The 27,066-nt window shown below is 39.0% G+C and overlaps 1 protein-coding gene across 2 annotated transcripts in view; it reads left to right on the forward strand.

Moving 5' to 3' along the window:
* The window catches only part of MAP3K1 (mitogen-activated protein kinase kinase kinase 1), a 79,793-nt gene that overhangs the window by 11,759 nt on the left and 40,968 nt on the right, over positions 1-27,066 (forward strand). The window contains exons 1-2 of one of the 2 annotated variants that reach the window (XM_057540543.1): positions 8,643-8,702; positions 10,151-10,232. The exons of the other annotated variant lie outside the window; for it this stretch is intronic. Of the exons in view, the coding sequence (XP_057396526.1) occupies positions 10,183-10,232 (50 nt within the window). The 5' untranslated portion in view covers positions 8,643-8,702; positions 10,151-10,182. Of the gene's footprint in view, positions 1-8,642; positions 8,703-10,150; positions 10,233-27,066 lie in introns of those variants that run through there. 2 annotated transcript variants of the gene reach the window in all.

Raw genomic sequence — 27,066 nt, forward strand, 5'->3', positions numbered from 1 at the left:
TATTTTTCTAGGTTTTTTAAAAAAAAAAATCTCTGATCTGTATGAAGTTTAAGGGGTGACACAGGGCCCTAACTTTATTTTCTCCAAATGATTGGCTGGGTGTCCCAGCACTGCTTATTGATTAAAAGTTTCCCCTTTATCATATACTAAATTTTCAAATATTTTGAAGTTCCCAAATACATTTCTTTAGTTTAAGATCTTATTCTTGCACCAAGGGCCTAAATTCCTATATAACCACATTTCAAGTTTTGTACAAAGATTCTAAAAGAATGTCATTGACTAGAGAGAAGAAGATCTATCAGAAGACTATTAGCTGTGTATCTTTGCTGAATCGTTCTTATTAATATTTTGGTGCCTAAAATATCTTGGCTTCAATGACAGAGCCTCTGGGATAGCTTCCCCAGGAGGTACAGCTCTGCCAGGCACTGCAGCCAGCGCAGTGTCCGAATTGAATCCCTGTCTTCCGCAGCCTGTCTGTCTTCCCCTTCGGATCTCCTGGTCCTTTGGGGTGCCGTTGGTAATGCCTGTCACCGTCTCCCTCATCGCCGGGCTCTTACTCCTCTGGCTTTCTCACCCTCAGCTTCCGGCCAGTGTCCAGTTCTGTTGTTGCCAGCTGTCTGCTAGCCCTGGAATCCACCCGCGCAGCTGCTAACCCAGGGTCAGGCCTCTGTCACCTCGTCCCAGTTCTTGCAAACCTTCTTCCTAACCAGCCTCTGGCTTTTGGACATGTTCTCCTCAGTCGTTTCTCTACACTGCAGTTAGAGTGAGGCTTCTATGATGCAAGTCTGATCTTGACACTTCAGTAGACAAAAATCTAATCTAGTCTTCTCATTTTAAAAATGAGGAAACTGAAACACAGGCTTAAACAGTTGAGATAGCTAATCAGTGGTAAAGCTGGGAAATCCCAAGTCTGTCAAAAATAATTGGCACTTTTTCTGGCATTCAAAAATAATTTCTATTCAAATATATGCATAATAGATTTTGCACCTTGTGAGTGGTGGATAATTTATGTGATTTGAATTGCTGGTGTTCAGCATGCCTTCTACACACAAACTGAGGCCAGGAGAATGATGAAATGCTGTAGAATGAACTCCTGCTTACAGTATACTAGACAGTTCAAAAGATGCTTTTGTATTTGCTGCCATCTAATTGAAATATATAGTTTATTATAATCTTTCAACCTGAAAATCAAGCAGTATCACGCAACTTAGATACTGTTAGTTACTTGTGTCATTAGTGTCTTAATAAATCTTAAAATCTACAGTTGTTTCTCTTAAGATACTTATTCATGTAAAGGAAATGTAACAATTCAATTTAATTCCCCAGCTTTATTCTGTGTTGATGTTGTGTTCCACACTTTCGAATGGCTGTGTTCTATCTTTAGATAAATGAATTCAGAGGAAAAAAAAAAAAACCAACTTTTCTTCGTCCTGAGAATAAAGTCCAGACTCCTTAATGTAGTTCAGAAGCTCTGGTAATTGGCTCTGCTCCCCTCTCAGCTCCCCCTTCCAGAACACCCTGCTCCAGTCATTCAAGTGCTATGTTCACATTTTTGTTTCCCCGGCTAACTCTTCTTTTCTCTCAATGTGCTAAATGTTGTTTCTTCTGTCTGGAACACTCATTTTGTCTCTGCTGTGAGATACCTTTTAATATGTTTTTATTCCCTCTGCAATGAAGAATTATTGGTATCCTACTAAATATAAATGTGTCTATTTACAGAAGTCAGTACTGTATTGTGAATTTTGCTGAACTCTTTGATTTAAAGTTCCTTGGTATCTGAGTTAGATTTGCCACTTTTAAAACTTTTTAGTGTTTCCTCTGTCATTGCATACATCGTCATGTCTGACTGAACAAGTGTTTACGAAAAGTTCTTTTTAAATTATACATTATTGTAAAGTGAATCAGATTTTTCTGTTAATTTGTGTTAAAATTTCAGAGGTTCAGTCTCAGGAAAATATTTTGGTGCCAAGCAGTGTACAGTCAGCCCTCCGTATCTGAGGTTGCAGAACTCGCAGGTACCGAGAGCCGACTGTACTAAACAGTTTTATAGTATAAGGGCTTGAGCATCTGTGGATTTTGGTATCCGCAGGGGGTCCTGGAACCAGTGTTCCGTGGCTACTAGGGGACGACTGTATTGCTGTCATCCAGAATAATCCAAGACCATCTCAAGTCAGAGAACAAATGTGCTCAAATGCTTCAAGCACGGAGCTTGATTGTGGCCTAGGCACATCCATCACAAGGTTTATATCAGCTGCCCAGCCTCCATGGGCAAGGTGCCGGGGAGCTGATAGGTTATAGGAAAACAAGCACATCAGATGTAGGGTCATTCCAAATCTTTTTGTCTGGCCTGTGGGTGCTCTTTCTAGAAAAACGAAAGGGCAGAGTAGTAAACATGCCGGGATGAATGCCCATGGTCAGTGCTGTCATCGCCCCTGACACGGGCAGGGTCATGCCTTCATGAACACTCTTGGAGTGACTGCTGTGAGCCAGGCACCAAGGCGCTGGGGACCCAGCAGTGGGGAAGCCCATGAAGGAGTTGAACAAGGTAGCAGACTGCCTGGTGACAAGGGTGGTGCTGACCTCAGTCAGCTGGGAATGAGGAGGGTACAGGGAGGGTTTTCTGGGAAATGGGAGGTCCACCAAGTCGTGAAGAATGCCGAGGAGTTAAACAAGTGAAAGGGACTTGGAGGGAGACTGTGGCCTGCGGGTGGGGTTGTGTGGAGAACACACACAGGCCCGGAAGTCCATGGTAGGCTTGTGCGCTGATATGGAGAACTGTGAGTATCGTTCAGGTAGCCCTGTCTGCGTGGGAGCAGGGTGCAGACAAGGCTCAGCAGCCAAGCCTGCGACAAGATTCCTGGCTCTGGCCAGAGAACCGTGTAGAGCTCTCTGCCTCCTTATTGCTGCCACCGGGCAATCCTTAGATCGCCATGCTTGGGACAAAATAAAAAGCCTTTGTAGTTTGATAAGTAACTACAGTGCCCTAGGAAGTCGGTCAGGAGGCCCAAAGCGGGAGTTACATCAAAGCTGGTGCAAGACAGTCTGAGTCTGAGATCACAGTCTGGGAGCCGTGTGGCTCTTGCATTTCCAATAGCTCCCCGTAGTTTCAGAGGCTCACAGATTGGGAAGTGTACTCAGGCAAATGAATTCCATCCACGCTGGTCATGAATGTGGTTTTGGAACTGCACGATTACGTTTCAGGGGCAGCACAGGGTAGTGATGAGGAGGCTGGACCCGAGGAGTCAGATCCTCTTAGACACAATCGCTGGACTCCAAAGAAGTCACTTAACTTCTCTGAACCTCAAATTTCTCATCTTGAAAATGGGGTGAGTGGGGGTGATTAGACAGGATAACGAAGTGCGGTTCTTAACCCAGAAAAGCACTCAGTAAAAATTGACTGTCTATAATATAACTGCAAGTAACTATGAAGACTCACTGCTTAAACCTTGACTGTACAGATGAGGATGAGGTAAAGAGACTCACGGTTCCCTTACTAGTTACCATTAATTTAACAAAGGCAGTTTGTATAGATTATGCATCATCTTGGGAGCAGTATATTTTCCTTATTATTTTGAAATTATTAACGAGAATAATGGAAAATGCAACTTTCAATATTATGTGATGTGGGATAAAGCATGTCATCGGTAGGACATAATGAGGGTTCTCATCACTTTGTGAGGACCTAAGGCTGGTCCCCTGGGTCTCTTTCTCATCTGTGAAAAGAAGAGGTTGGCTTACATAATTTTTTTATTTCCTTCAAGCTCTAGCAAATTATATTCCAAAATTTTAATTTGAAAATTATTTCTTGTGGCTAAATTTAGTTCTAATTATTGAAACAAGTAGATTTTTGAACGTATAAACTCTTGAAATTTTAAAGCTGGGTACCAACTATAAAAAGAAATGCAAATGAAAAGCAGATAGAAAAGAGATAATCGTATTTATTACCTGACATTGTATGATGAGAAGTATTTATTTTTTAAAAAGCATATAACTGTTGGGAGAACAGTATTTTGCAAAATGGAGAAAATAAATTAGGGCAAGGTCGTTTGCATGTTTGTGTTTAGCAAATATGCTTAGAGAGTAGTTTTGAAAATAACTTTTTACACCTAATTTTTAGTAACTTTACTGCTGTTAAAAGCTATCTTTTTTTTCTCAACTTTAATTATATAAGGAAGGGACATTCCCTAGGGATAACCTGTAATAAGCAAAGCAATCCTTTGACTTTTTCCTGTGTTTATAAAGACCTCTTTGTAAACATGCATATGTATACATACTATTTTGTTTAACTAAAACTTTTAAAAGACAGTTGTATTGTTTCCTAATTGTGAAAATTCAGATTTCATTCTGTTTCAGGAGTTCTTTTCACATGATTTGTATAGAGTTGGCAGTTGCTGGAAAGTATGAATTTCACTATGATTTTTTTTTCTTTTTAATCTACTAATTTGGGGCTCAAGTGGTAGAAAATCTTGAGTTTCAAATAGTTTTCGAATTGAACTTTTTAACTGATTTAATCATTGTGGTTACACCAATTTGAAGCATATTCACACAAAACTCTCTTGCCCGTCACTATTCTTCATATATAGAACTGAAGCTGCTTATAATTCATTGCAGAGCACCCGGACATCCAACAGTAATTACTGTTTGTCTTAGATTCCTGGTAGTGAAGAACACTTGACCCTTCCTCCTTCCATTAAAACCCACACAGCTCTCTAATTCTGATTGTTGTGATCAGTTATTCAGATATTTGGGAGCACTTACTGTATGCTACCAGCACATGATTTCCAGACAAGGCTGTGATAAGAAATAGAGCAGTCCTTTTGAGCCTTGGTTGCCTTAGCACCATTCTTCCAGCCTATTGTGACTGATTATGGTAACTGGCTATAGGTTTTGTCACCAATAAATAAGGCAGCTAGACTGTCATTCGCACAATGCAAACTGAAATCATCCTGCAGTTTTGTAAGTGGATAGTAGAACATTCCCTCCACTGCAAGATTTGCTAGGAGAGTCTTAAATAATGCCCAAAACACATGAGAACAAAACCTTCCCTTTTGGCACTTAGGTCCATAAAGGCAGTTTTGGCATCAAAGAGAAAAGGTTTATGTTCAAGAACTTCTTGATTTCTATTCTCCCTCTTACTTCCTAGGCCAAGTTTTGGTGATAACATATAAAACCATTAGTGTGTAAAGTCAGCTTATCTCTAAATACAGCAACTTGAAAAAGAAATGTGTTCAGAATTACATTGTATAATATAATGCTTTACTTTTGTTGAAGATTCACCAAAATACTGAATGTATTTTAATTACTAAAAACAAATTAGTAGAAATTTCTTATCTAAGTAGAAAATATGGTCAGCCATGCACTGAGCCAAGATGAAATTGTTTTTTCTGAGTTGTGTCTTTCTTATTCCCCCAGTCCCCGACACATAGACTTGCCACCTCCCCCCCCACACACACACACACACGTCTTGCTAAAGTACTGACTTTTCATTCCATGCTGACAAGTTGTGCTGGAACTTGCCATTACAGGGTCTTCAGTGAGCAACTTACACTGAATTCTGTGCTGTAGCAAGGCTCGTGTAGTGCCAGTGCATTCACACTCTTCCTTGTATTTCTCTGTTCTTTATTTTTAAAAAAATCTCATTTTATAAATTATGTATTGAACATTTATAGGGTTTGCATTTTTTATCAAATTTGCTTTACACTTTAGATGACCTATACCATACTTTTACTCCTAGGCTGACTTCCTGTCCTTATACTATTGGGTTACCCCCTAGGGGTATGTATGCATACCCCTAGTATATCATTTTGTGTGAATGTAGGGCATATACCCTGAGAAAACCATAATTCAAAAAGAGACATGTACCACAATGTTCATTGCAGCCAATTTACAATAGCCAGGACATGGAAGCAACCTAAATGTCCATCAACAGATGAATGGATAAAGAAAATGTCGCACATATATACAATGGAATATTAGTCGGCCATAAAAAGAAACGAAATTGAGTTATTTGTATTGAGGTAGATGGACTTAGGGTCTGTCATACAGAGTGAAATAAGTCAGAAAGAGAAAAACAAATACTGTATGCTAACGCATATATATAGAATCTAAAAAAACAACAACAACAAAATGGTACTGATGAACCTAGTTGCGGGGCAGGAATAAAGATGTAGACATAGAGAATGGACTTGAGGACATGGGTGGGAGGGGAAAGCTGGGGCGAAGTGAGAGTAGCATCGACATATATACACTACCGAATGTAAAATAGCTAGTGGGAAGCAGCCGCATAGCACAGGGAGATCAGCTTGGTGCTTTGCAATGACCTAGAGGGGTGGGATAGGGAGGAGGGGAGGGAGACTCAAGAGGGACGGGATATGGGGACATATGTATGCATAAGGCTGATTCACTTTGGTGTACAACAGGAACTAACACAGTATTGTGAAGCAATTATGCTCCAATAAAGGTACATTTTAAAAAATACATTTTATTTAAAAGCCAGAGAGTTTTTAAATCTGTGGCAAAGGTTAGCCCAAAGACATAGAATATTGCATGCTATTAATTATTCATTTTTTAGATACCTAATCTAGGATTTTTTTTTTCAGTGTGCTGTGGATATTGCCTATGTTAAAAACGTTGATAATAACACACAAGTTTTGTAAAAAGTTTTTACTTAAGGAATAACATATTTAGAATGTTGATTCATTCTTTACCATATGCTTAGGCAGCTATGTGTCAAATCTTTTTAAATACAATACTGTCTTCTTTCCATAAACCATTAAAACTTCAGCATTCCAGCTCTGTCTTCCACAACTCTTTTACCCATGAAAATAGGATAAAATTTTGGTTTGTTAGGATTATGTGTGTGAATTTGAGGTTCAGAGACTGTGGTCACTATGGTGATCTGACAGCCATCACCAGCTCTCCTCCAGGAGTATGTCACCTGTAATTGTCATGGGGGAAATGGTGACATCAGCACTCGTAGCTGCTATAATTTCAGAATCTGCCTCACAGCCCAGTAACTATTTTGGAGTCTCTCCTATAGGTCTGGGCAGTGAAACATCACTAGTCTCATGTTGGATCCTGGGCAGCAGAGGAATCAGCTGCCGTGGTGCAGCTGAAGCCAGGGTGAATTCCTTGGCAGGGCTCATTTCAGATGTCTCTGAGAGCTGCACCTCCTGAACCAGGCTGGCTCAACAGGATGCCGAACTGTTCTTGCCTGCTGGAGCGTAGAAGCAGCCACCGGGACGTTTTTTAGGAGACAGGTCAGGAATGGGATGGAGAGCAGCAAGGGCAGGTTGTGGCAGCGGCTAGAGATCAGTCTCTAGAAGCAGTGAACTCCGAAACCTCATCAGGCTGCTTCCAAGGTAGTTAGACTCTGAGAGAGGAAGGTGGGCCACAAAGACCTAGGCCTAAATTAGCTTTAACCCCTGATTTGTAACTTAAGTTTTCCTAATTGTTCATTTTGTAATTAAAGTTTAATCCGACTAACCACCAAGTGGGCCTTTAGACTGCCGTTTCAAAAAATTGGTAGCATGCTAACTTCCACACTTATTAAATATTTAGAATCATTGACCGTTTGTTTCCCTTAGAACTTTAAATATTAAAAAAAAACTTTTGAACATTCTAGTCTATTCAAAATATCTATGATTGCTTATGTAGGACTAATAAAAAAATTAGAAACAAATGAATTCCACGATAATTCTTTTTTTTTTAATAACCATGTGGATAATACTTTAAAAACCAAAATTATTCTGATGCAAAACTTCTGTCTTTACTGTCTCAGGTAAAATGAAAAGCCTACTCAAATCGCAGTTCAAATTCAAGAGTTCCTTATGGACATATCTGATTCCTTCTTTCTCCCTTGTAACTATTGGATAGGGAATTGCCAGGTGTCTTTAGTTGAAAGGTACTTAACCTGCTTTCCAACTGCTTATTGTGGTGGACTAAGTGTTGGCATTGGCTCAGGCCCATCAGGCCCGTCTCCAGTATTGTCTTACCACTTCTGCAGGACATTGAGTAAAGTTATTGAACTGCTTTGAATCTGACTGTCCTCATCTGTGAATTGGAAATAATGATACTTTTCCTACTACCAGAATTTGAAAAGATCGAATGAGATGGTGGATATGAAATTACTTTAAAAGGGTGAAAATAAAGCCCTAAGGGACTTCCCTGGTGGTCCAGAGGTTAAGACTCCACGCTTCCAGTGCAGGGGGTACAGGTTCGATCCCACATGCCACGTGGCATGGCCAAAAAATTAAATTAAAAAAAAAAAAAAGCTCTAGGATTTATGGTCACAGTATTTTAGAATTCAAAAGTACAATCTCCTGACTCTTAGAGTGGCATTAGAGAGGTTCCGTCATTGTCAGGAGGTTGAGCGGTGAAGTGCAGTGCGGGGCTAGGGTGCCCCCCTTCCTAGCTCACCTTAGTCCATCCTAGTTTAGCTGCATTCTCCTGCTGTGCTTGTCTTACTGGAAATATCAATAGTAGTTAATCTCCTCTGTGCCTGGTACACTGGTACATTATATAGCTTGTCTCATTTTAAGCCTTGTACTATCCTTGTGAAGTAAGTGCGGTTTTTATTCCTATTTTACAGATGAGAAAGCAGAGACCCTGAGAGGTGAGGTAACCTGGCACCTAGTGGGTGGGTGAAGCCTGGGTGTGAACCCTGGCAGTGTGACTCCAAGACTGTGCTCTTTAACCTTATGGTAATCTTTTATGCATATTTTAATATTTTTTTTAAATCAGGAGATGGGTTTGAGTTACATCAGAGAACACATTTCATTGTCTATTACTCATTTGCCTGTCTTGGCTGTTTAGGTCCTCTGAAATATATATGAAGCATCAGTGAAATGTTTTAACATTTTTCGTTGTTATGTGAAGTTCTTATAAAATAAGACCAGTTGTAAACACAAATTTATACTTCAGTGTGTTTACTGTACCAGAAAAGAGAGTAGGCTCAGGGTGCAGATGTGTCTGAACTTCCTTCATGCGCACACCTTTGCCAGCAGAATGGGAGATGTGCTTGGAGCGCGTGGCCCATGTTAACACTCTGGAGCCTTCACCCTTTACAGAGTGCTTGCACAGACTGTCTCATCCTCGCCCTGCGACACAGGCATCTTCCTACTTTACAGCTGGTGGGAATACCTCAGAAAAGTTAGGGGGCAAGAGGCAGAGTGAAAACTCCTCTGCTCTGTATATACACACGCTCCCTCCTCTGGGCTTCTCCTAGGCTCACACCTGCGTGTCCTAGTGCATGCTCTGAGGTAGCTGCCTTGGGTAGCTCAGGTATTTAAAATTTATTTGTTCACAACTAAACATAGCTGTTAGAGCTCTTTATAAATGGGTCATGAAAATAATAGCTAGTTTTCATATCCAGTGGTTTTAAATTAAAGCTCAATTTCGACTTCGGCATTCTTTTAATTGGTGCGTTTTGAATGTCGGTTGTGCCTGTTTACTCATTTGAGTAAAGATACTAATTTCTAAGGCACACATCCAATATAGAGTTATGCCTAAATGGGCTTCAGTTCATTTATTCTCTTACTGTTACTTGTACTCTACAAGTAATATAAGTTAACGAATGCCTGCCTATCAAGTATTTTGTCTTCAGCAGGCATCTTCTATAATTAAAAGAGCTTAGTGGCTCTGAGAGAATTCAGTAATCTCCCTGACCCTATGCCTCCACAACAAACAAAGGAGATTATCTTTGAGTTTAACTAGAGAAAGGTCACTCAGGTAAAACTGAAATCTCCTTTAAGGCAAGATAAATATCTTTGCCCTTAACTGGGTCTCTAATATTCCATTATTTTGTTTCTTAAATAACAGTAGTAATGTGTTTGCAGTCCCAGAAATCTTATATATGTGCTGCTTCTGGAAACTTTCACTATCATTCCAAACTCAGTAATGTTTACTGATATACCATGTGGCTACTACTGTTCTAGGAACTGAGTTATCCCCAGATAAGTGCTGGTAGGTAACAAGATAATTCAGTTCTTGTGTTCTCTAGCTAGTTACTGATTACCAGTAGCTAGTTTCATGAGAAGCTCTTGGAGAAAACTGAGGAGTAGTTGTAGGTTCTACCTGGGTTTGACCATTTTCATGTACACACTGGATACGAGACAACTTCATGAATGCTGCCTGTTGATTGTCCTTTTAGGGTACAAATGATGTAGGCAATGAAGAAAAAAGATGAAGAAAGAAATACTGTTGCGCTTTAAGAAAGCCCTCTTAATAAAAACGTGAGTTGACACCCCCCCCAAAAAAAAAATCAAGAATGATTGTGTCAGACTCCTGAAAATGATTTTATTATGTGTATTGTATTTATATACAGCTTTTAAGAAAACAACTTGTAGAAAGTAAAATATGCTTAGCTTTATATCTTATTACATTGATAGTAATTCCACCTCTGGGATTGAAGTTTCCTGGCTGAGACGCTTCTCTTTAATGGTACCTTTGCTCAGTTCAGTCTTGGGTTTCTCAGAATCTCTCACAATGGCCAAGGATTGAGGAATGAATGGGGACTTCCTATGGGCAATTTTGATTTCTTGATAGGTAGGCCCCGGCTTATATCCATACCTCTGAAAGGATAGTGGGGAATTCTAGCTCAGATTCCTCCGAGCAGTGCCAGGATTTCCTGGAAGACAGCAGAGAAGAACCTGCAGGAAAATGATACCCGAGAGGCAGAGGAGATGATTTTACCCAAGGAGAAAACGGTCAGCAGTAGTAATGCCACTGGGCAGGATGCAAGGGTAGCTGTGACTGTCTCAAGGCCAGAATTTAGTGGAGTATTGAGCATTGGAGCCACTGAGCTTCCTTAAGGGATGACAGGGCAGTGAGGAAGCCCGGGCTCCTCTTGAGAAGCTGGAGGAGGACGGAGTGGGAGAGAGGCAGAAGCCTAAGGATTTGCAAAAGCGGGGAGGCATTTTGGGGTTGGTTGGGTTGGGTTTTGTTTTAAGGCAAGAAGAAGGGAGAATGCTTATAGGTTGAAGAGATGGAGCAAAGAGGGGAGGTTTGTTGTTAAAGTAGTGAGTGTTTCCTGAAACACTGACATTTCCTTAAGGAAGGGGCTTGGAGGGCACTTGACTGCATAGTGAATAGGAAGCCAGTCAGTGATTAAGTTTGCCATGGTTATGAAATATGTTGGTAGGAGTTTTCTCTGTGTTTAAATTATTCTTGCTCATGGTGTAACAAAACATTCATCCACCTGACAAATTTATTAAGAATTGGCTACGTGCCAGGCACTAGGAATATAGCAGTGATGAAACAAGACAAAAATCCCTGCCCCCCATAGAGATTATGTCTTTACAAAAACATGGTTGTAAGTATTCTTGGAATCCATTTCATGGTTTCTACTTGCACTTTTTTTTCATGTTTTGTGGCCTTCCCTTAGAATGACGTGAACACTAAAGTGACCTTCCTGCCCCAGATGTTCAGAGGATTGCTTTCTGTCCAAGCCTTCCTGGTGGCTCTTGCATTTTTCTACCCTCTTCCTAATTGCTGTTAGTAGTTACCTTACAGAAATACTGTCCAGGAGAGTGGGGAATTCTAGCTCAGATTCCTCCGAGCAGTGTACTGTCCCATTTTACCTTGGGCAGCATGTGTACCTGACTGGTAGCCAGTCAGATTTTGATGTCGAAGGTGTGGGTGTGGCGATAGTCTGGGGAGGTAACCCAAGAATACTTTCTTAGTAATAATAAAATATCAAAGTTTTAAAATGATTTCTTTTTAGAAAAATAATTTAGGACATATTTAGAAATATCCTTGTAAATATTGCTTATTATCTTGCATAACTGATAGACTTTCTTGGATGGAAAGTGGTAGAGATATGGCTGATACTTTGGCACTTAGGCAGTTTATCTTTGCTTCAGGTAGAGGGTGACTTGTTACTTATATGTCGCTAGTGGTTGTGCCATTGATAAACATTTGTTTATGTCCCCTAAACAAATCTGTGAAGTTTTGTCGTATATATGTGATTGTCAAATTGTGGGAAAGTTGTTGAGAACAGCTGCTTTAGCTTATTGGTGAACATCCATTCGGCAAACTTCTGTTGAAGAGAAAGGACCTGGGAGCGTGCTCTGCAGCCTCCCATTCTGGGAGTGCTTACTTGGAACCCTGAACAGAACTGATTCAAGTCCCTAGTCTCATAGTTTACCTTAATTCATTTGAATTTTATGTTTTAGTCATATTTGTATTTTTAACACAAAACTGTCACTGCACCCCTCTCCCAAATCTTGGAATAAAATTGACATTCTAGAAGTAGATGCTCTATTTTTTCATGCTTATGCTGTGGTTTCAAATGCATCCTGCTAGCCGTATCCCCCCCAAACTAGGAGAATCCAGGTTTGAGGAGTCTGGATTGGGGGTTCTAGCGCTGTCCCTTCCCTGGAGACACCCCATTCATTGACCTCCTCAGCTAGTTCCCTTTCTTCCACTCAGGTTTCTTCCTAATAGGATGTAGTCTTGTGGCTTCTGCCTCTTCCCTCCCAGGCACAAAATCTTTTGGGATTTTCTTCAGAATTCTTTCTTCCTGTTAACTACAGGAAAATCAATAGATATTAACAAAATTAGAGATATGGACAAGTTCCAGAGTTATGGAAAAGTTTTTTCCACTGAAATACTTGTGTCTAGGCTTATGGTTTTGGGCTTCTTTTACTGACCATCTCAATGTTTTGCTGGGGGTGAAATCTGTCACTCTTACTACAGCTGGTATTCCCAGCTCTTCTCTCTTTCTGCAGTGTTCCTAAAACTAGTGGTGGGGAGTTGGTTTACACAAAGGCCTCAGTGAAGCTTACTTACATCTTAGAGATCTTTCGTATTGGAAAGGTGTTACTTCCTCATAGCCTGCTGTGTACAAGTACCAGGCATTTGAGAGTCAGTACTGTTAGAGTGGTGGATGAGTAGGACATAGGCCTTGCCATCAAGAAAAAACACAGCCCGAGGGCAAAGATCAATCTATTCCTTTATTCAGCACATATTTATCGAGTGTCTGCCATATGCCAAGCTTTCTGCTAGGGCAAGGAGCATAAAGTTAAGACTCATTTCTGCTCTCAAGGATCTCACAGTCAAACGTTGGAGACAGACAAGTAAGAAACCATTATAACAGAGTGCTATTTGCTGAGTTGGGACCGAGGAAGGACTGCCCCCCCCCCCCGCCCCGACTGAGTTAGAGGGGCTATGACCAGTGGGGAAGGCTGAAGGCAGCTTCTGGGATAGCTTCTCCAAGGAAAGGAGGACCCTAGAACTTGAGTGATGAGGTGGGAACTACAGGATATACCTAAGGAAAATTAGACAAATTTTATTTTTATTTTTTGCTTCTTCTATATACTAGATAAACTCACATTTTATTAATTGTCAACACTGTTTCTGTTTTTCAACTTAAAAGTTTTGAGTTTGAGTATCAGCCAGAATGATAATGAATTTAGTCAGTTATTTTAATTAAAAAGAATATTAATATGCATGCTTATGAAAGAGTTGCTGTCATGTTTTAAAACAAAAAACAATAATACAATTTATAAAGTACAAGTATAGTTCTTTGCCCCATTTCCATTCAGGTTATTCTTTTATAATTGAATTCTTTAAAATTAGAAAACGGTTAGGAAGAATGGCTTTTGAAGCATATATCAGGCTAAATTATAAGTCAAAACCTGCCAGTTTAAAATGAATGCAATTCTTTGGTTCTCCTAAATTGTAGCTTTTGCTACAGTGAAAAGAAATTAGCATATTTATGAACACCTACAAAATTCCATTGAAATGAGAAGACATTATTTAGGTAGACAGAATGTAATGATTCAGACTATATTTGGGACAGGATATCGGAATTAATGTGGCTTCTCTTTCAAGTTATTTGTGGGCAGATGACATCTTTAATATTAATAATTGCCTAAGTTACATTTTTAAGGAAAGAGTGCCACCTATTGAATGAAGGTTTTTTTTCTCTCCTCCCATTCCATTCCTAGAATGTTGTTTCACTTTGAATCCTTGGTTTCTCCAACTGTGTACTATAATTAATTCCAATAGGTAATTTATGCCAGACAGTGAACAAAGAAGTTAGATTCACTCTTGATCCTATCTTCCAATGGATTAACTAGGGTGGCCAGTATTCTTAGAGGGAGTTTGTGCCTCCAAAACCAACTGTAGAAACAAAACCTAAACATAGGCATGATTCAGCACTTTGCAAATTTCAAAACCTTCCCATTATTTTAATGTATTCTCTAGCTGAAGGGTTTTTTGTTTGTTTTAAGATGGGTGTATGGACACTCAGTGAATAGGAATTATTCCGGAATAATTGAAAGGGATTGAGGAATTTATGACATTGGTCAAGATCTACTGGGGAGACCTCAGTCTCCCAGGGGATATTAGTACAGAGATTGTTGGATCACAACTTGGCCATAGGTCACTTGGGGAGATTCTTGAGGTTCAAATCCAAATACCTACTTCAAAATAAACCACGTGGTACTTTTCGGTAGTTCTTATCTGTGAAAGGTTGAGAACATGAACACTAGCAAACACACCAGTATCAGAAGTAAAAGATTTCATTTGAGAATTTACGTGGCCATTATTTGTAGTTTATTGGCATGTTTGTGGTGTATTGGCTTAATACATTGCTAGGCATCAACTGTCTCCAGCTTTTCCACTTGTTTATTGGACTGTGCAAGTAGGGAGTGATTTTTTTTAAAGGAGGTGAACTGTATGCTAAATTGATTTATACTTGCTGATGTAGACAGATTAATCGTACAACCCACTGAGGGATGGTATTTTGTATTAAAATCCTAAAGTCAAAAACAAAAAAATATATTGTGTAAGGTATTAAAATTTATTCCGTATAAAATGTTTAAGTTGTCTAACCCAAATATGTCAAGCTTATATCCTAAATACCAGATGTAATTAACCAAAGATGAGTCACTTTTTTTTCAGTTTAAAGAATAAATTGCATCTGAGAGAGTAGATCTTAAAAGTAAAATAAATAAGTAAATAAATTGCAGTGACATCTATTCATGTTACTTAAATAAGGAGTATTAATTGGCTGAATGGCAAGCATTCTCTTAAAATATTATGGTTTTTTAATAATACAAAAGCAAAAAAATTTTAGCAGTAATTGTGTTTTCAGATTAGCAGTCAGAATGACTCATTAAATGTTAACACTGTATCCCAGCTTTTCTCCATTTAAAAAAAGCAAACTCTCACCTCTCTGACTTGACACAGATTAAGCATTTCTGAAATGATGATACCACATTATGGGAAAAGCAGGCTTTGTGGCTGCAGAGAGCCCTGGACTCGGGAGTTAGAATTCAGATTGGAACATTGCCACAACTGAAGCTGAGACTTGGCCAGAAAGCCACCATGCTTCATTTCTCATTTCAGGCTACTACTTCATATCTTTTTGACTCAGAGCACTTAAATATGCAAAATGGTTATGTGTCTTTTAAGGAAGAGAAATTTGTGGTTCTTTCATTTAAAAAAAAAACCCAAAAACTAGAAAAGTTAATGTTTTCAGTGTTTAAAAAAAAACCCTTGAAATCCATGTTTTGTGGTCTCTCCTTTCTTGAATGTTTCTCCTAAGGGGGTTGTTTTATCTTTCTGAGAGAGCTTTGATAGAGTCCCTTGTACATAATACGTACCCTTTTTAGTAATTAGATTTGAATTGCTTTTATCATAGTGCCTATCAGGGGTACTGAGTCTAAAAGTTTAGTAATTTCTAGCCTGAGTTTTCACAGGGTCTGTGGATCCGTATTTGTTCTATGGTGTTGGTAATGTTGAGAAAGGATTCTCACATTTTAAAACACCAGGAGCCACTGGATTATAGATGTACAAAGAATATTTTATGCAAATAAACTATTGGGAGGTATTCTCCAGATATAACAATTAGAGGGAGTTTGTGGATCCTGTTGAGCTTTATATTTTTTGATATTATTTCTCCCTCACAGAACTATAGCATTTACATAGTGGCATTAATAAATGAATCATGTTCATTCTGGATGGCCCTGAATCTTGTAGTCTGATCTGATTTGGTAAATTCTTGAATTACAGAAAGGTTGTGAATTACTTAAGATTATGTAGCTGGCTAATGGCCTAGTTATGACTTGGCTCTTAATCTCAAGACTCCCCAATCCTGTTATTTTTCTTTGGTTCTGTGAAGCCTCCCACAATGTAGAGAAGAGTAATTCAGTAGCGCATGTTTATTTTTAAGGAAATATATCAACCATACAGAGGGAAAATATTAGAGCATAATATAATGAACAGCCATAAAACCGTTGCCTGTATTTAATAAATGTTAATATTTTATCATATTTGCTGCAATTGGGTATCTGTGCTTTAAAGAAACGAATATTAAAGACACAGTTGGAGCCTCCTTTGTCTTCTTACCTCCCTCCTTGCACCCCACGGGGTAGTGGGCCATGTAGTAGACTTGTTTGGCAGTCTTCACATTCCAGATGTCTCTAATCAACATTGTTACCTCCTGAAACTAGAAAAAAATAGTTGTATTTGCTCTTTTCGTCTGTTTTTCAACTAACATATTGTTAAAAAAAATTATGTGTAACATAGACTAGAAGGAAGAGCACAGGGCTTTGAAGCCAGAGAGAGACCTGGTTTTGAAACAAAGAATTCCCACTTACTGTGGATCCTTAGTCAAGTTACTTATCTTTCTGTAAGAGTTTCTTTGTCTGCACAAGGGAGACAATGTGTCTTACATTGTAGCCTCGTGTGAGAGTTCGAGCCCCTGTAAGGATAGCACCTAGCATGATACCCAGTACAGAGGAGGTGCTCCATAAAGAGTAGCAGATCATAAATAATGGTCATAGTAATAGTTGTAGGAGTTGCATTTATTGTGTGCTTACCATATACTTGGCACTATTTTAAGTGCTTCATCCATGTTCATTCATTTTAAAACTGTGAGATGAGAACTATGTGCTAAGGGCCTAAAACAGTGAAAGGCACGTAGGAAGTACATCATAAATATTGGCTATTATCTCCATTTTACAGAAAAAAGAAATTAATGGAAGAAAATTAGGGAGGTGAACTTCCTTTTAAGCACTTTACCTATAAACTTATTTAATCCTAGTAGCCACTCTATATGGTAGGTATTATTATCCTTTTTACAGTGAGGAATTGAGGTACAGAGAGGTTAAATAACTTGGGCCAAAGGCATACAGCAAGTAGGTGTCAGACCTTGGATTTTAACTCAGGCATTCCAGCTCCAGAGCTCATGCCACTGATCACCACGCCATACGTCTTGATGATGTTTGTGGTATGACTTCTTTATCTACCCTATCCTAGGAACATGTCCTTCAAGTTACGTCATTTCTGTTGAATAAGAAGCCCTTTTGATTTTGCTATGTGTACAACCAAGATTTTACTGGTTTGGGTGGCTATTGCCCCATCAATGCCCCTAACAAACACCCCCGCCGTACTTTCTAAACTCCCCAGTGTGGGCCTGGCATGACTAGTGAATGAATTTGGTCAGTTCCCTGTAGCCATCTCTGGACAGCTCTGCCTCCTCGGCCATCGCCCTCACCTCTTTCAGCCACACTGGTCTCACTGCCTCTGCTGAGCACTGACGCTGCTTCTGCCCTGATCTGCTTCCCACCAGTCACTGCCAGGAGTGCTGTCATCAGTGCTGAAGACACGCGAGTGCTCCCACTGTGCCAGAGCTCCAGGGGTTTGCAGTGAAGTGAGGACCGTGCCCCAGGCCCCTTTTTTATTTCAGATTCTGGGGCTTTCCTCTAGGCATATAGAGATATTTGGAGCAAACTGCTTATCAGGGGTTTTTGGCTTTGTTTTTTTGGCTGATACCTTCTTCGTCTTCACCCCAGACCTAAGTCCTTGGCAGACAGTGAGCAGACTGGGCCTGGGGCAAATCTTAATGACAAACTCTGGCCTCTGCTAGTGGTTAGATTGGGCCACGTTTGTATGTCTGACATCCACTTCTCTTAAGATGAGTTTGTACCAGGTGAATTTACTCATCTCAAGCTGGCTGTCAGATAATCTTTTTCCCACATATTTTGATTCTTGGAGACTTAGTTGCACTAAAGACAATTGCTGAATTTTATGATAGCTCGTGAAGCCTTATATTAAGACATTAAAACAGCTGGTGTTAGTTTCTTCTCTGGATTTTTCTTCTTAGACCTATTGACTAATTTGAGCCAGAAAGGATATAGAGATGATCCCGTACAGATTTCTCACAGTATATTCTAAGGACCACTACTCTGTCAAAGGTGTTTTGCTTAAAGGACTTCTGTGCCAAATAAGTGCAAGGAATACTGCGTTACCTTCTTTTTTTTTCCCTCTTGGAAAAATACGATGCACATAGGTCTTTAAATGAACGTGTTTATTTTATCTAGTGTTTCCTAAACAGCAGAATCATAAACTGTTTATTATTCTATAGAACATTATTTTCACCAGAGCTGTTTCTTTTGTCAAGAAAATCTTTCAGCTTTCATTGGCTCCAAGCCTGCCAGCCCTGTTCTTTCGTTAAATATTATTCAGGCATCACCTCCTCTGTAGATCTTTCTGGGACTCTCCTAGATAAAATTAAGATGGAGATCCACTCCATCCTTGCAACTATTTATGATATATTAAAATACTTCTATTATAGCAGGGTTGGCATCTGTTTTCTCTGTTCTGCTAGACTAAGCGCCTAGAGGGATAGAGATCCTGTCTTACTTTTCTTTATCCCACTTTGTATTTGTATCTCTGTTGCCTAGCCCAGAGCTTACACGTAGTAGGCGTGCCAACATTCATTGAACAGAGTGGTTTTCTAGCATTAAAAGCATAGAGAAGAAAAGCTACATTTGTCAGGAAGTCATTCTTCCTCATTCTGAGCATCCCAGCTAACATGCCTTTCCACCAGCTAGGAGGAAGTACTGTAGAAATAGCGCGAGCTGTTCCACGGGGTTTGAAAGAAATCATTCTCCTAGCAAAAAGGCTGTAAGAGGGCTTTGTGCTCTACTTCAGCACTATATGCCTTCTCATCCACTAATCTGGGAATGTTAAAAACAGTCCAAGGGTTTTTATTAACACAGAAGGTACTCAAAATATTACATTTTAAACTTTAAACCACTCTTCTTAAACTGTGGGAGGGAAAATGTGCAGTAACATACCACTTTTGCAATTATTAGTTTTGTTCATTTGATCTTTTAGAATATTCAAACTGAAGCTGCCACATTTCTTTCAAGATAATTGACTTAGTAAAAATGTAATCACACACCCATTGGAGAAGGTTCCAAAGGAAAACATACATCAGAGCCCCCCATAACACTGACTTGGGAGCTTTTTGATGAAAACAAAGATGGTGAAAGAGCAGCCATCTTTTCCCCCTGGAATACCTGCTTTGTCTCATAGATTATGTACCAGTGCCCTTAGATGGAGGCCAGGACACATTGCTTTTCTGAAAACTGCCCCAATAGTAGTAGTGTAGGGAGTTCCGATATACTTCTGTAATGTAGTATAAAAGCTCACTTACATTTATGCTTCAGTTGTCTTTTACACATTCCCAACCCTAGATTTGTCAAGTAGCCTGAAAGGGGAATTCTTGAAAGGAAATACACATTTAGCCAAATACTGTAAAAAATTAGCATCCTTTTCCTTGCTTACTGATCTATATTCAACAGTTAAAAGAAGAGGATGTTCATACGTCCCATTTTTTCCCCAAAGGTTTCTAAAGGTTCTTCGCCAGTTATCAAGGACACAACAAAGGAAGGAATGAACAGTGGAATTTTTAGCACTGAATACTAAAAGAATACAGGCTTACAGAGTAAAAAGTATTTGAAGCTTTCATGGGTTTTTATTGGAAAGGAACAAATGAGAAATGCAACCATATTGGTCTTAAACTCCCCCTGTAAACAGTGACTCTTAAAAAATAGTTTACATTAAACCTGTAGATTTTCTTGAGTTCATGAGTGAGAAGAAAAGAATAGTGTGAATCTTATCCCATAGGAAGATGGGTAGAAGAATAGTAGTACTTAGAAATTTTGTTACAGAAGTGATTACTTTGATGAGTAAAGTATTTTTGTAAAATATTTAGTTTAAGTAATAAACGTTCCAGGGACACCTAGCAACTTTTCAGTCCATTTGTTTTGTTTATCATTGGTAACAGAACTGCATTCAGTTTTTCTGTCACTAAGATATTCATAGGGCTTCCCTGGTGGCGCAGTGGTTGAGAATCTGCCTGCCAATGCAGGGGACACGAGTTCGAGCCCTGGTCTGGGAAGATCCCACATACCGCGGAGCAGCTAGGCCCGTGAGCCACAACTACTGAGCCTGCGCGTCTGGAGCCTGTGCTCCGCAACAAGAGAGGCCACGATAGTGAGAGGCCCGCGCACCGCGATGAAGAGTGGTCCCCGCTTGCCGGAACTAGAGAAAGCCCTCGCACAGAAACGAAGACCCAACACAGACAAAAATAAATAAATAAATAAAATTAAAAAAAAAAAAAAAAAAAAAAAAGATATTCATATATTTTGTGACATGATGAATCTGACAAAATCACAAAATTCATTTCTGTCCAGTTCTGACTATTTTTACAATTTTCACTTGTCTGCATAAATATTGCCATCAAATTTCAGCTCATAATTTGTGACAAGTCAGTGAATTTCATTGAACTTGAATCATAAGACATTATAGAACTGACAACGTGTTGGTTTCACTTTAGTCTGATTTGTTTTCTTTTATGCCCACACATAAGGGGTGTTCACTTGAAGAGACACCTGCCCTCACCTTCTCTGGTTTTTCTCCTTGACTGCTTTTTTAAAAATAATTTTTTTTTTATTTCAAATTGCTAAATCTTCTAGGATATTCATTTCCTTACTAACCTAACTTGATTACTGACTTGATTCATCTTATTTCCTTTAATTTTCTTTATAATTCTTATCAATTTTAATAGTCATTGCATATACTTGATTGTCTACATAACTACTTCCCCCCTGAATTTGCTGTATGTTTGAGCTGTCTGAATTATCTTTTCCTCCTGACGAGTTGTTTTTTTTTTTTTTAAATTTATTTATTTAATTTATTTTTTGTCTGGGTTGGGTCTCCGTTGCTGTCCGCGGGCTTTCTCTAGTTGTGGCGAGCGGGGGCTACTCTTCATTGCGGTGCGCGGGCTTCTCTTTGTGGTGGCTTCTCTTGTTGTGGAGCACAGGCTCTGGGCGCGCAGAGCCTAGTTGTGGTGCACGGGCTTCAGTAGTTGTGGCTCATAGGCTCTAGAGTGCAGGCTCAGTAGTTGTGGCGCACAGGCTTAGTTGCCCTGTGGCATGTGGGATCTTCCCGGACCAGGACTTGAACCCGTGTCCTCTGCATTGGCAGGCGGATTCTTAACCACTGCGCCACCAGGGAAGCCCCCCTCCTGATGAGTTTTAACTTCTATTGCAGTTTGACATTTTTCTTGACTGGTCACCTATACACTTGTCAATACATATGATTGTTATCTTATATATCCCCCAGCTTGATAAAGTATACATAATTAGTTTCATACTTATATTAATTTGATGATTTTTATATTCATCTGTTAATACATTCAGAAGGAAGAATGATTCTTTTTTTCAGATTTTGATAAAACATCCTGGTTCCATTATTGAGTGACATCACTGGGAATGCATGTTAAACTGATTTGTTTGTGGTACATTAATAACTTGAATATAGTGACTTTTAATGGAATCTTCTAGCTACATTTCTGAGAGACACGAATGTCCCAAGGAAACATCTTAACCAAGTTTTTGCATTGCTGCTTTATATTCTTTCTGGGACTAGGCAGGTGTTGAGATGATTTAGAAAATCGTTTTGCATTGTATGTTTTTGTTTGTTTATCTGGGTTCTCAGCCACAAGAAACATAGCCCTTTTAGTTTAATAATATTTATTCATATATAAGCATGTCTATCTGAAAGTCTAGCCTTGATGTTTTACCTTAAATGTATCAATAACTTTGAAGGCTGTTGAAATTCATCCGAAATGTTTATGTTAATTTTACAAGATTTACTTTTCCTTCAAGGCAGTTTTATCAAATTCATTTGAATATTCCTATGAATATTTGTGATCAAGAAAGGTGTCTTTTAGTCATTAAGTAGTCTTGAGGAGAATTAAACAAAAAAATTAAACAAATATGATTCATAAAATAAAAACTAGAATCTTTTTTCTTTCTTCACTTAATATATCCTCTTAATCATAATAGTGTCCTAATTGGTAGTTATCAATATTTTATGTACATTAAAAAATACATATTTTAATGGTGTCTGACTGAATTTGTAGCACACTGAGTTGTAATTACCAGAAGTAATTTACGTATCAATCTGTAGAGTTTACTCATTATTCTGTAGAATATCAGTTGCTTTAAATATATTCATACATTTCTAGCATACATATAAAAACATACAGTGTAGAAGAACTATACAGTTAAAATACAGTTTTCTTTTTGATTCACTTGTCTTCTTTAAAGGGAGACTTTGAGGCATGTAGTTTACTCCATAGACTTGGTCAAAGGTAATTTTGACTGCAAAAAAAACTTCCATAGAGTTGCTGCTTTTAAGAATGGTTTAATACTGTCTAGTAGCTCTCTGCATTTTGTAAATTCCCTGTTACTATACTTGTACAATGATTGTTAAACCAGTCTTTTATGAATTACTAATTTAGAAGTAGGAAGACCTTTCAACTGTTCTTCCTGTTCTCTTTGAAATTGTTTATATGTCCCAAAGGCACTCATTTGTGGTAGAAGTTACAGGTTAAGCAGGCTGTGTGTGTCCATTACATGTGCTGGAATGACATCTGCAGTGTTACTTCCCAGGTCCTTTTTTTTTATGTATAAATTTATTTTTTTTTTATTTATTTTTATTTTTGGCTGCGTTGGGTCTTCGTTGCTGCACACAGGCTTTCTTTAGTTGCAGCAAGCAGGGTCTACTCTTCGCTGTGGTGCATGGGCCTCTCATTGTGGTGGCTTGTCCTGTTGCAGGGCATGGGTTCTAGGCGCACGGGCTTCAGTAGTTGTGGCGCACAGGCTCCAGAGTGCAGGCTCAGTAGTTTTGGCGCACGGGCTTAGTTGCTCCGTGGCATGTGGGATCTTCCCAGACCAGGGCTTGAACCCATGTCCCCTGCATTGGCAGGCGGATTCTTAACTACTGCGCCACCAGGGAAGTCCTCCCAGATGTTTGATTTGAAGTGATAACCAGCTGCTCTGACTCCAAATCATTGGTTGCTTATCAAGTCCGTGGCATCTGTTGCTCTGGGTGCTTTGTTTGTGGCTGCAGGGCATGCCAGGGGAAAGGACCTGCCCTCAAAGAACTTGCACTTTCCTTGTCTAGGCTGACCTAGGTCAGCTAGAGAGCAAGTATTTGCAGTATGATTATCCACTAATTTTTTGGTTTAATTTTGGTTAATTTCAAACATACTTATCACGATTCTATACCGTGTTCTACTTTTCAGAATCCTGTAATTTTTAGTGGAGAATAATTATAATCTTAAAACTCAAATGGGGTGATATTTTAATAGAAAGGAATCCTTGATATCAGATAAGTTGATTTTTAGTATGTGCAAGACAATTTAGAATAATTTATAAATATGAATCAATCAGAATAACTAAGGTGTATTAAGCTGCTTGTAATCATTGTTGATAGTAAGCTATATTGTCATTTTTGTTATTTGACCTCCATATTATTTAACTTTTGATGTAGTTAACCAGAACATGAGCTTTTTGAGGATGAAATTCTGTGCGTGTATCCTTCAAAGGACTAAATAGGAAGGTTTGCACACAATACTAGAAATAGTTTTTCTCACCCTGATGAAGATTTCTGATAGAGATTCAACATATTATAAAACTGATTATACCATGACCGTACCCATATTAAGAAATCAACAGTCCTTTGTTGTGCTAAAGAGAGGATATTTACTCTGTACTGAGGGGGAAAAAAAAGTAGTTGCCTGTTTCTTGGTATAAATAAATAGGAGTTGTGCCATCTTTAGTTCTTAGGGCCAAACATTACCGAGCACAACCTGGAATGAAATGTTCTGGGGACTAATTTTCATAATGTGAGCCACTTTTATATATTATTTCTTATGTAAAAGTAGACATGTTGTAAATGTTGCATTACATAAAGATGGAAGGGTTGGCCTTACCAATGATTTTATCTAATCCTTCTTGCTCAGAAGAGGGGAAAGGCCAACAGTTGCCAATGACAATATATCTCTGGAGAAATTATCTTAAGGAAAAACAGAGTTGTTCCATCACTGAGATACAGATTTTTTGGCCTCAGATCTAGGTGTATGAATTTTAAGCACTTGTAAATACTAAGTTTGCTTTTGCCCTGGAAATCATTCATATCCGAGTTAAATCCGGTATTTTTCACATACAGACTTTATCACCTTGGACACGTAACCTCCCTGCTTTTTTTCTTATCTGCCAGTGTGATAGTTACGAGTCCCATTCTCATGAGAACTGACTGAGATGACCCACTGTTAGGCAGTGCCCTGTCGATGGTAAGGGATGGTTAGCCTCTGTTGTTAGCCTTTATGCTTCACCACATTCTCGTCATCCTTTCCGAAGTCATTCCTTCTTTTGCCTTTTGCCTGACAACTTAAATTTTAAGGTTCCCAGAGTGGTCTAGTTTTCTTTTGGGAGATAGTTCCTCCCTTGCTCTCTCTCCTCTTGGTAACAAAGCTTGTGGGTTTTAGTATGTGAATTCCTGCTGCTAAGATAACTTCACAAGCAGACCTCAGTTGCGTGGCTCTGAACTGTGCCTGTCCCAAATAATTCAGTGCATTTTCCAGGGTTCTTTGAGATTGCTTGGACACTGAGAGAATTGAGATTCTCTCTAAATAAAGGTATCCATAATCTAAACTGTTCTGGAAATCTCTATGTATACTAAGGTTAAACCCCATTAATCTCCAGAAAGGTTTCATATAATCATTATAGTCCTTGTTACTCCTATTACAGTGACGTACTCTACTAATGAATAAAATTAATGTGCTTCTATAATTCTTATAACGAAAGTCATCATTTAAAAAACTTGTTTAAACTTCTTTGAATCCTCATCAAGTAGATATCAACTTAGATATCTGATGCTGACTCGCTGTAAAAACAAAATCAGATTTGACAGTGACCTGCTAGACCAGTGAAGAGTACAGGCTTCAGAGTCAGATCGAGTGGGGTTTGAAGCCTGTTCCTACCACTTAAAACTGTGTGACCCTGGGCTTGTAACCCAGCCTCTCCAGACCTCAGATGGTAAAGACCTGATAGGGTTGTCGGGAAGATGAAGTGAGGTAATACTCGTGAAGCACCTAACACCTTGGCTGACACATAACATTCACTTTTTCTGTTATGACATAAGTCTGGCAGTTACTTCTCCGATCACTAGTTGTTGACTAATATTATATTTTCATGCTAAAGATGAACCATTTAAGAAATACCTTAAAGAAATTATAGTAAACTTGTAGGATTCTGTTTTTCAGTGTTTATCGAATGTCCTCTGTGTGCCAGGGAATGTGCTGAGTTAGTGTTTTCATCCGGCTCTTCGGGGTTGCAGGGAAGAGAGACATGTTAGGGTTTATTTCAGTGCAAAATAAAGGACCCGTGAAGTTTCTCCGCATACATGTGGCCTCTGGAGAACATGATGATTCACCACCTGGGGAAGTATATATAAAAGTAGCTCCAGTTGGTTGACATCATGGACAGGGGACCCAGGTACAACTCTTATGTTTATTTTATTGCTTATTCCCTTCTCCCTGTCTCTAACTACATCTTCCTTCTGACTAATTTCTCTCTCTTCTGCCTTATTTCTGTCTCATTGCTCCTATTTACTACTTTGCTCTTTTTCTCTATTTTGATGCCATTTCTTCCTGCCATGACACTCTCCATGTATCTTGTACTCAAACTCCCATAGAGAGAAGGTCTGGTTAAGATGTATAGCACCATCCAGTGTAGAGGGTGTTTGGATCAGGGCACATTCTTACACCAGCCAGCTGTGGACTGCAGGATGGGTTCAAATATATAAAGCATGGTGCCCAGGGTGTCAGACACCACCCTGGGAAGAGGAATTGGCTATGGCTGGATAGGCCCTCTGGCTTCTTGTAGGGTGCCTTTTGTGGCCTGTCCAGGACACTTGGCACTGATGATAGAAGAATGAATAAGATGTGGCAACCTGTCCCAGAAGAGCTCCCAGTGTGGTGAGGGAAGCAGATATTTAAACAAATACTTGAGTTTATGCTGTATGATAATTAATACTAGCATACGGGGAGGGAATGGCTAACTGCTGTAGAATGGTGGTAGGAAATTCTTTACTGAAGGCATATGAGATGACAAAAGGCGTATTCCTTTCAGGATATAAATCATCTGCAAAGAGTGAGAGATGTGAAATATCTTGGTGTGCTTAAGAAGAGAGTATTTTAGTGCTATGAGAAGAGGGCAATGGCTGGCATTTAAGGGGTTCCAGGAAGAGGGTCTAGTATATGATACCAGTGAGGTTAGTCAGAGTGTTAGAACTAGGGAAAAATCATCTCCTGGAAAACAGGTGGGGGAGAGCTACAAGGGTGGCAGTCTAATCAACAGTGGCTGGTACCACAGTGGGTCAGATAAAGGCAGGACTGAGTGGCTTCATTGAGAAGGGGCCATTGAAGCGTCTCGTTTTATAGCAGGTAAATTCTGTAAGTCTAGAAAGAGTCTAAACTAGAAACCTAACCTCAGGGGAAAAAGGTTTTTTTGAAGCTCTAGGTCAATCACAAATTCATTCTGAGGAATGTTTAGAAACCAAAAACAGCAAGAAACCTCATGTTTTCTAAATAAATAGGAAAGGAGGATAAAGCTTAATCTGTAACAATGTTAAGTTTCTCATAGTTATCTGAATAAAATTTTATTAGCTCTTCAAAGTAGTTTCTCAAAATATGTATGTTTTGCTAAAAACAGAAATATACAAGCTACTATTTTAGTTAAAATAAGAAGTATGGTTCTAGGTAATAGATAGGGCAAGAATAACTCTCTTATTCATGTTTAACCAAAATGGATTAGAGGCCCTCTAATCTCACAGTGATTTTGCAACTATCTGTTTAGATTAGTTTGTGTTTAAAAAAAAACACAAAACTTTCCTGCTATAGCTATGATATTA

The sequence above is a fragment of the Balaenoptera acutorostrata genome, chromosome 2, assembly GCF_949987535.1.
Source record: "Balaenoptera acutorostrata chromosome 2, mBalAcu1.1, whole genome shotgun sequence".
NCBI lineage: Eukaryota > Metazoa > Chordata > Mammalia > Artiodactyla > Balaenopteridae > Balaenoptera > Balaenoptera acutorostrata.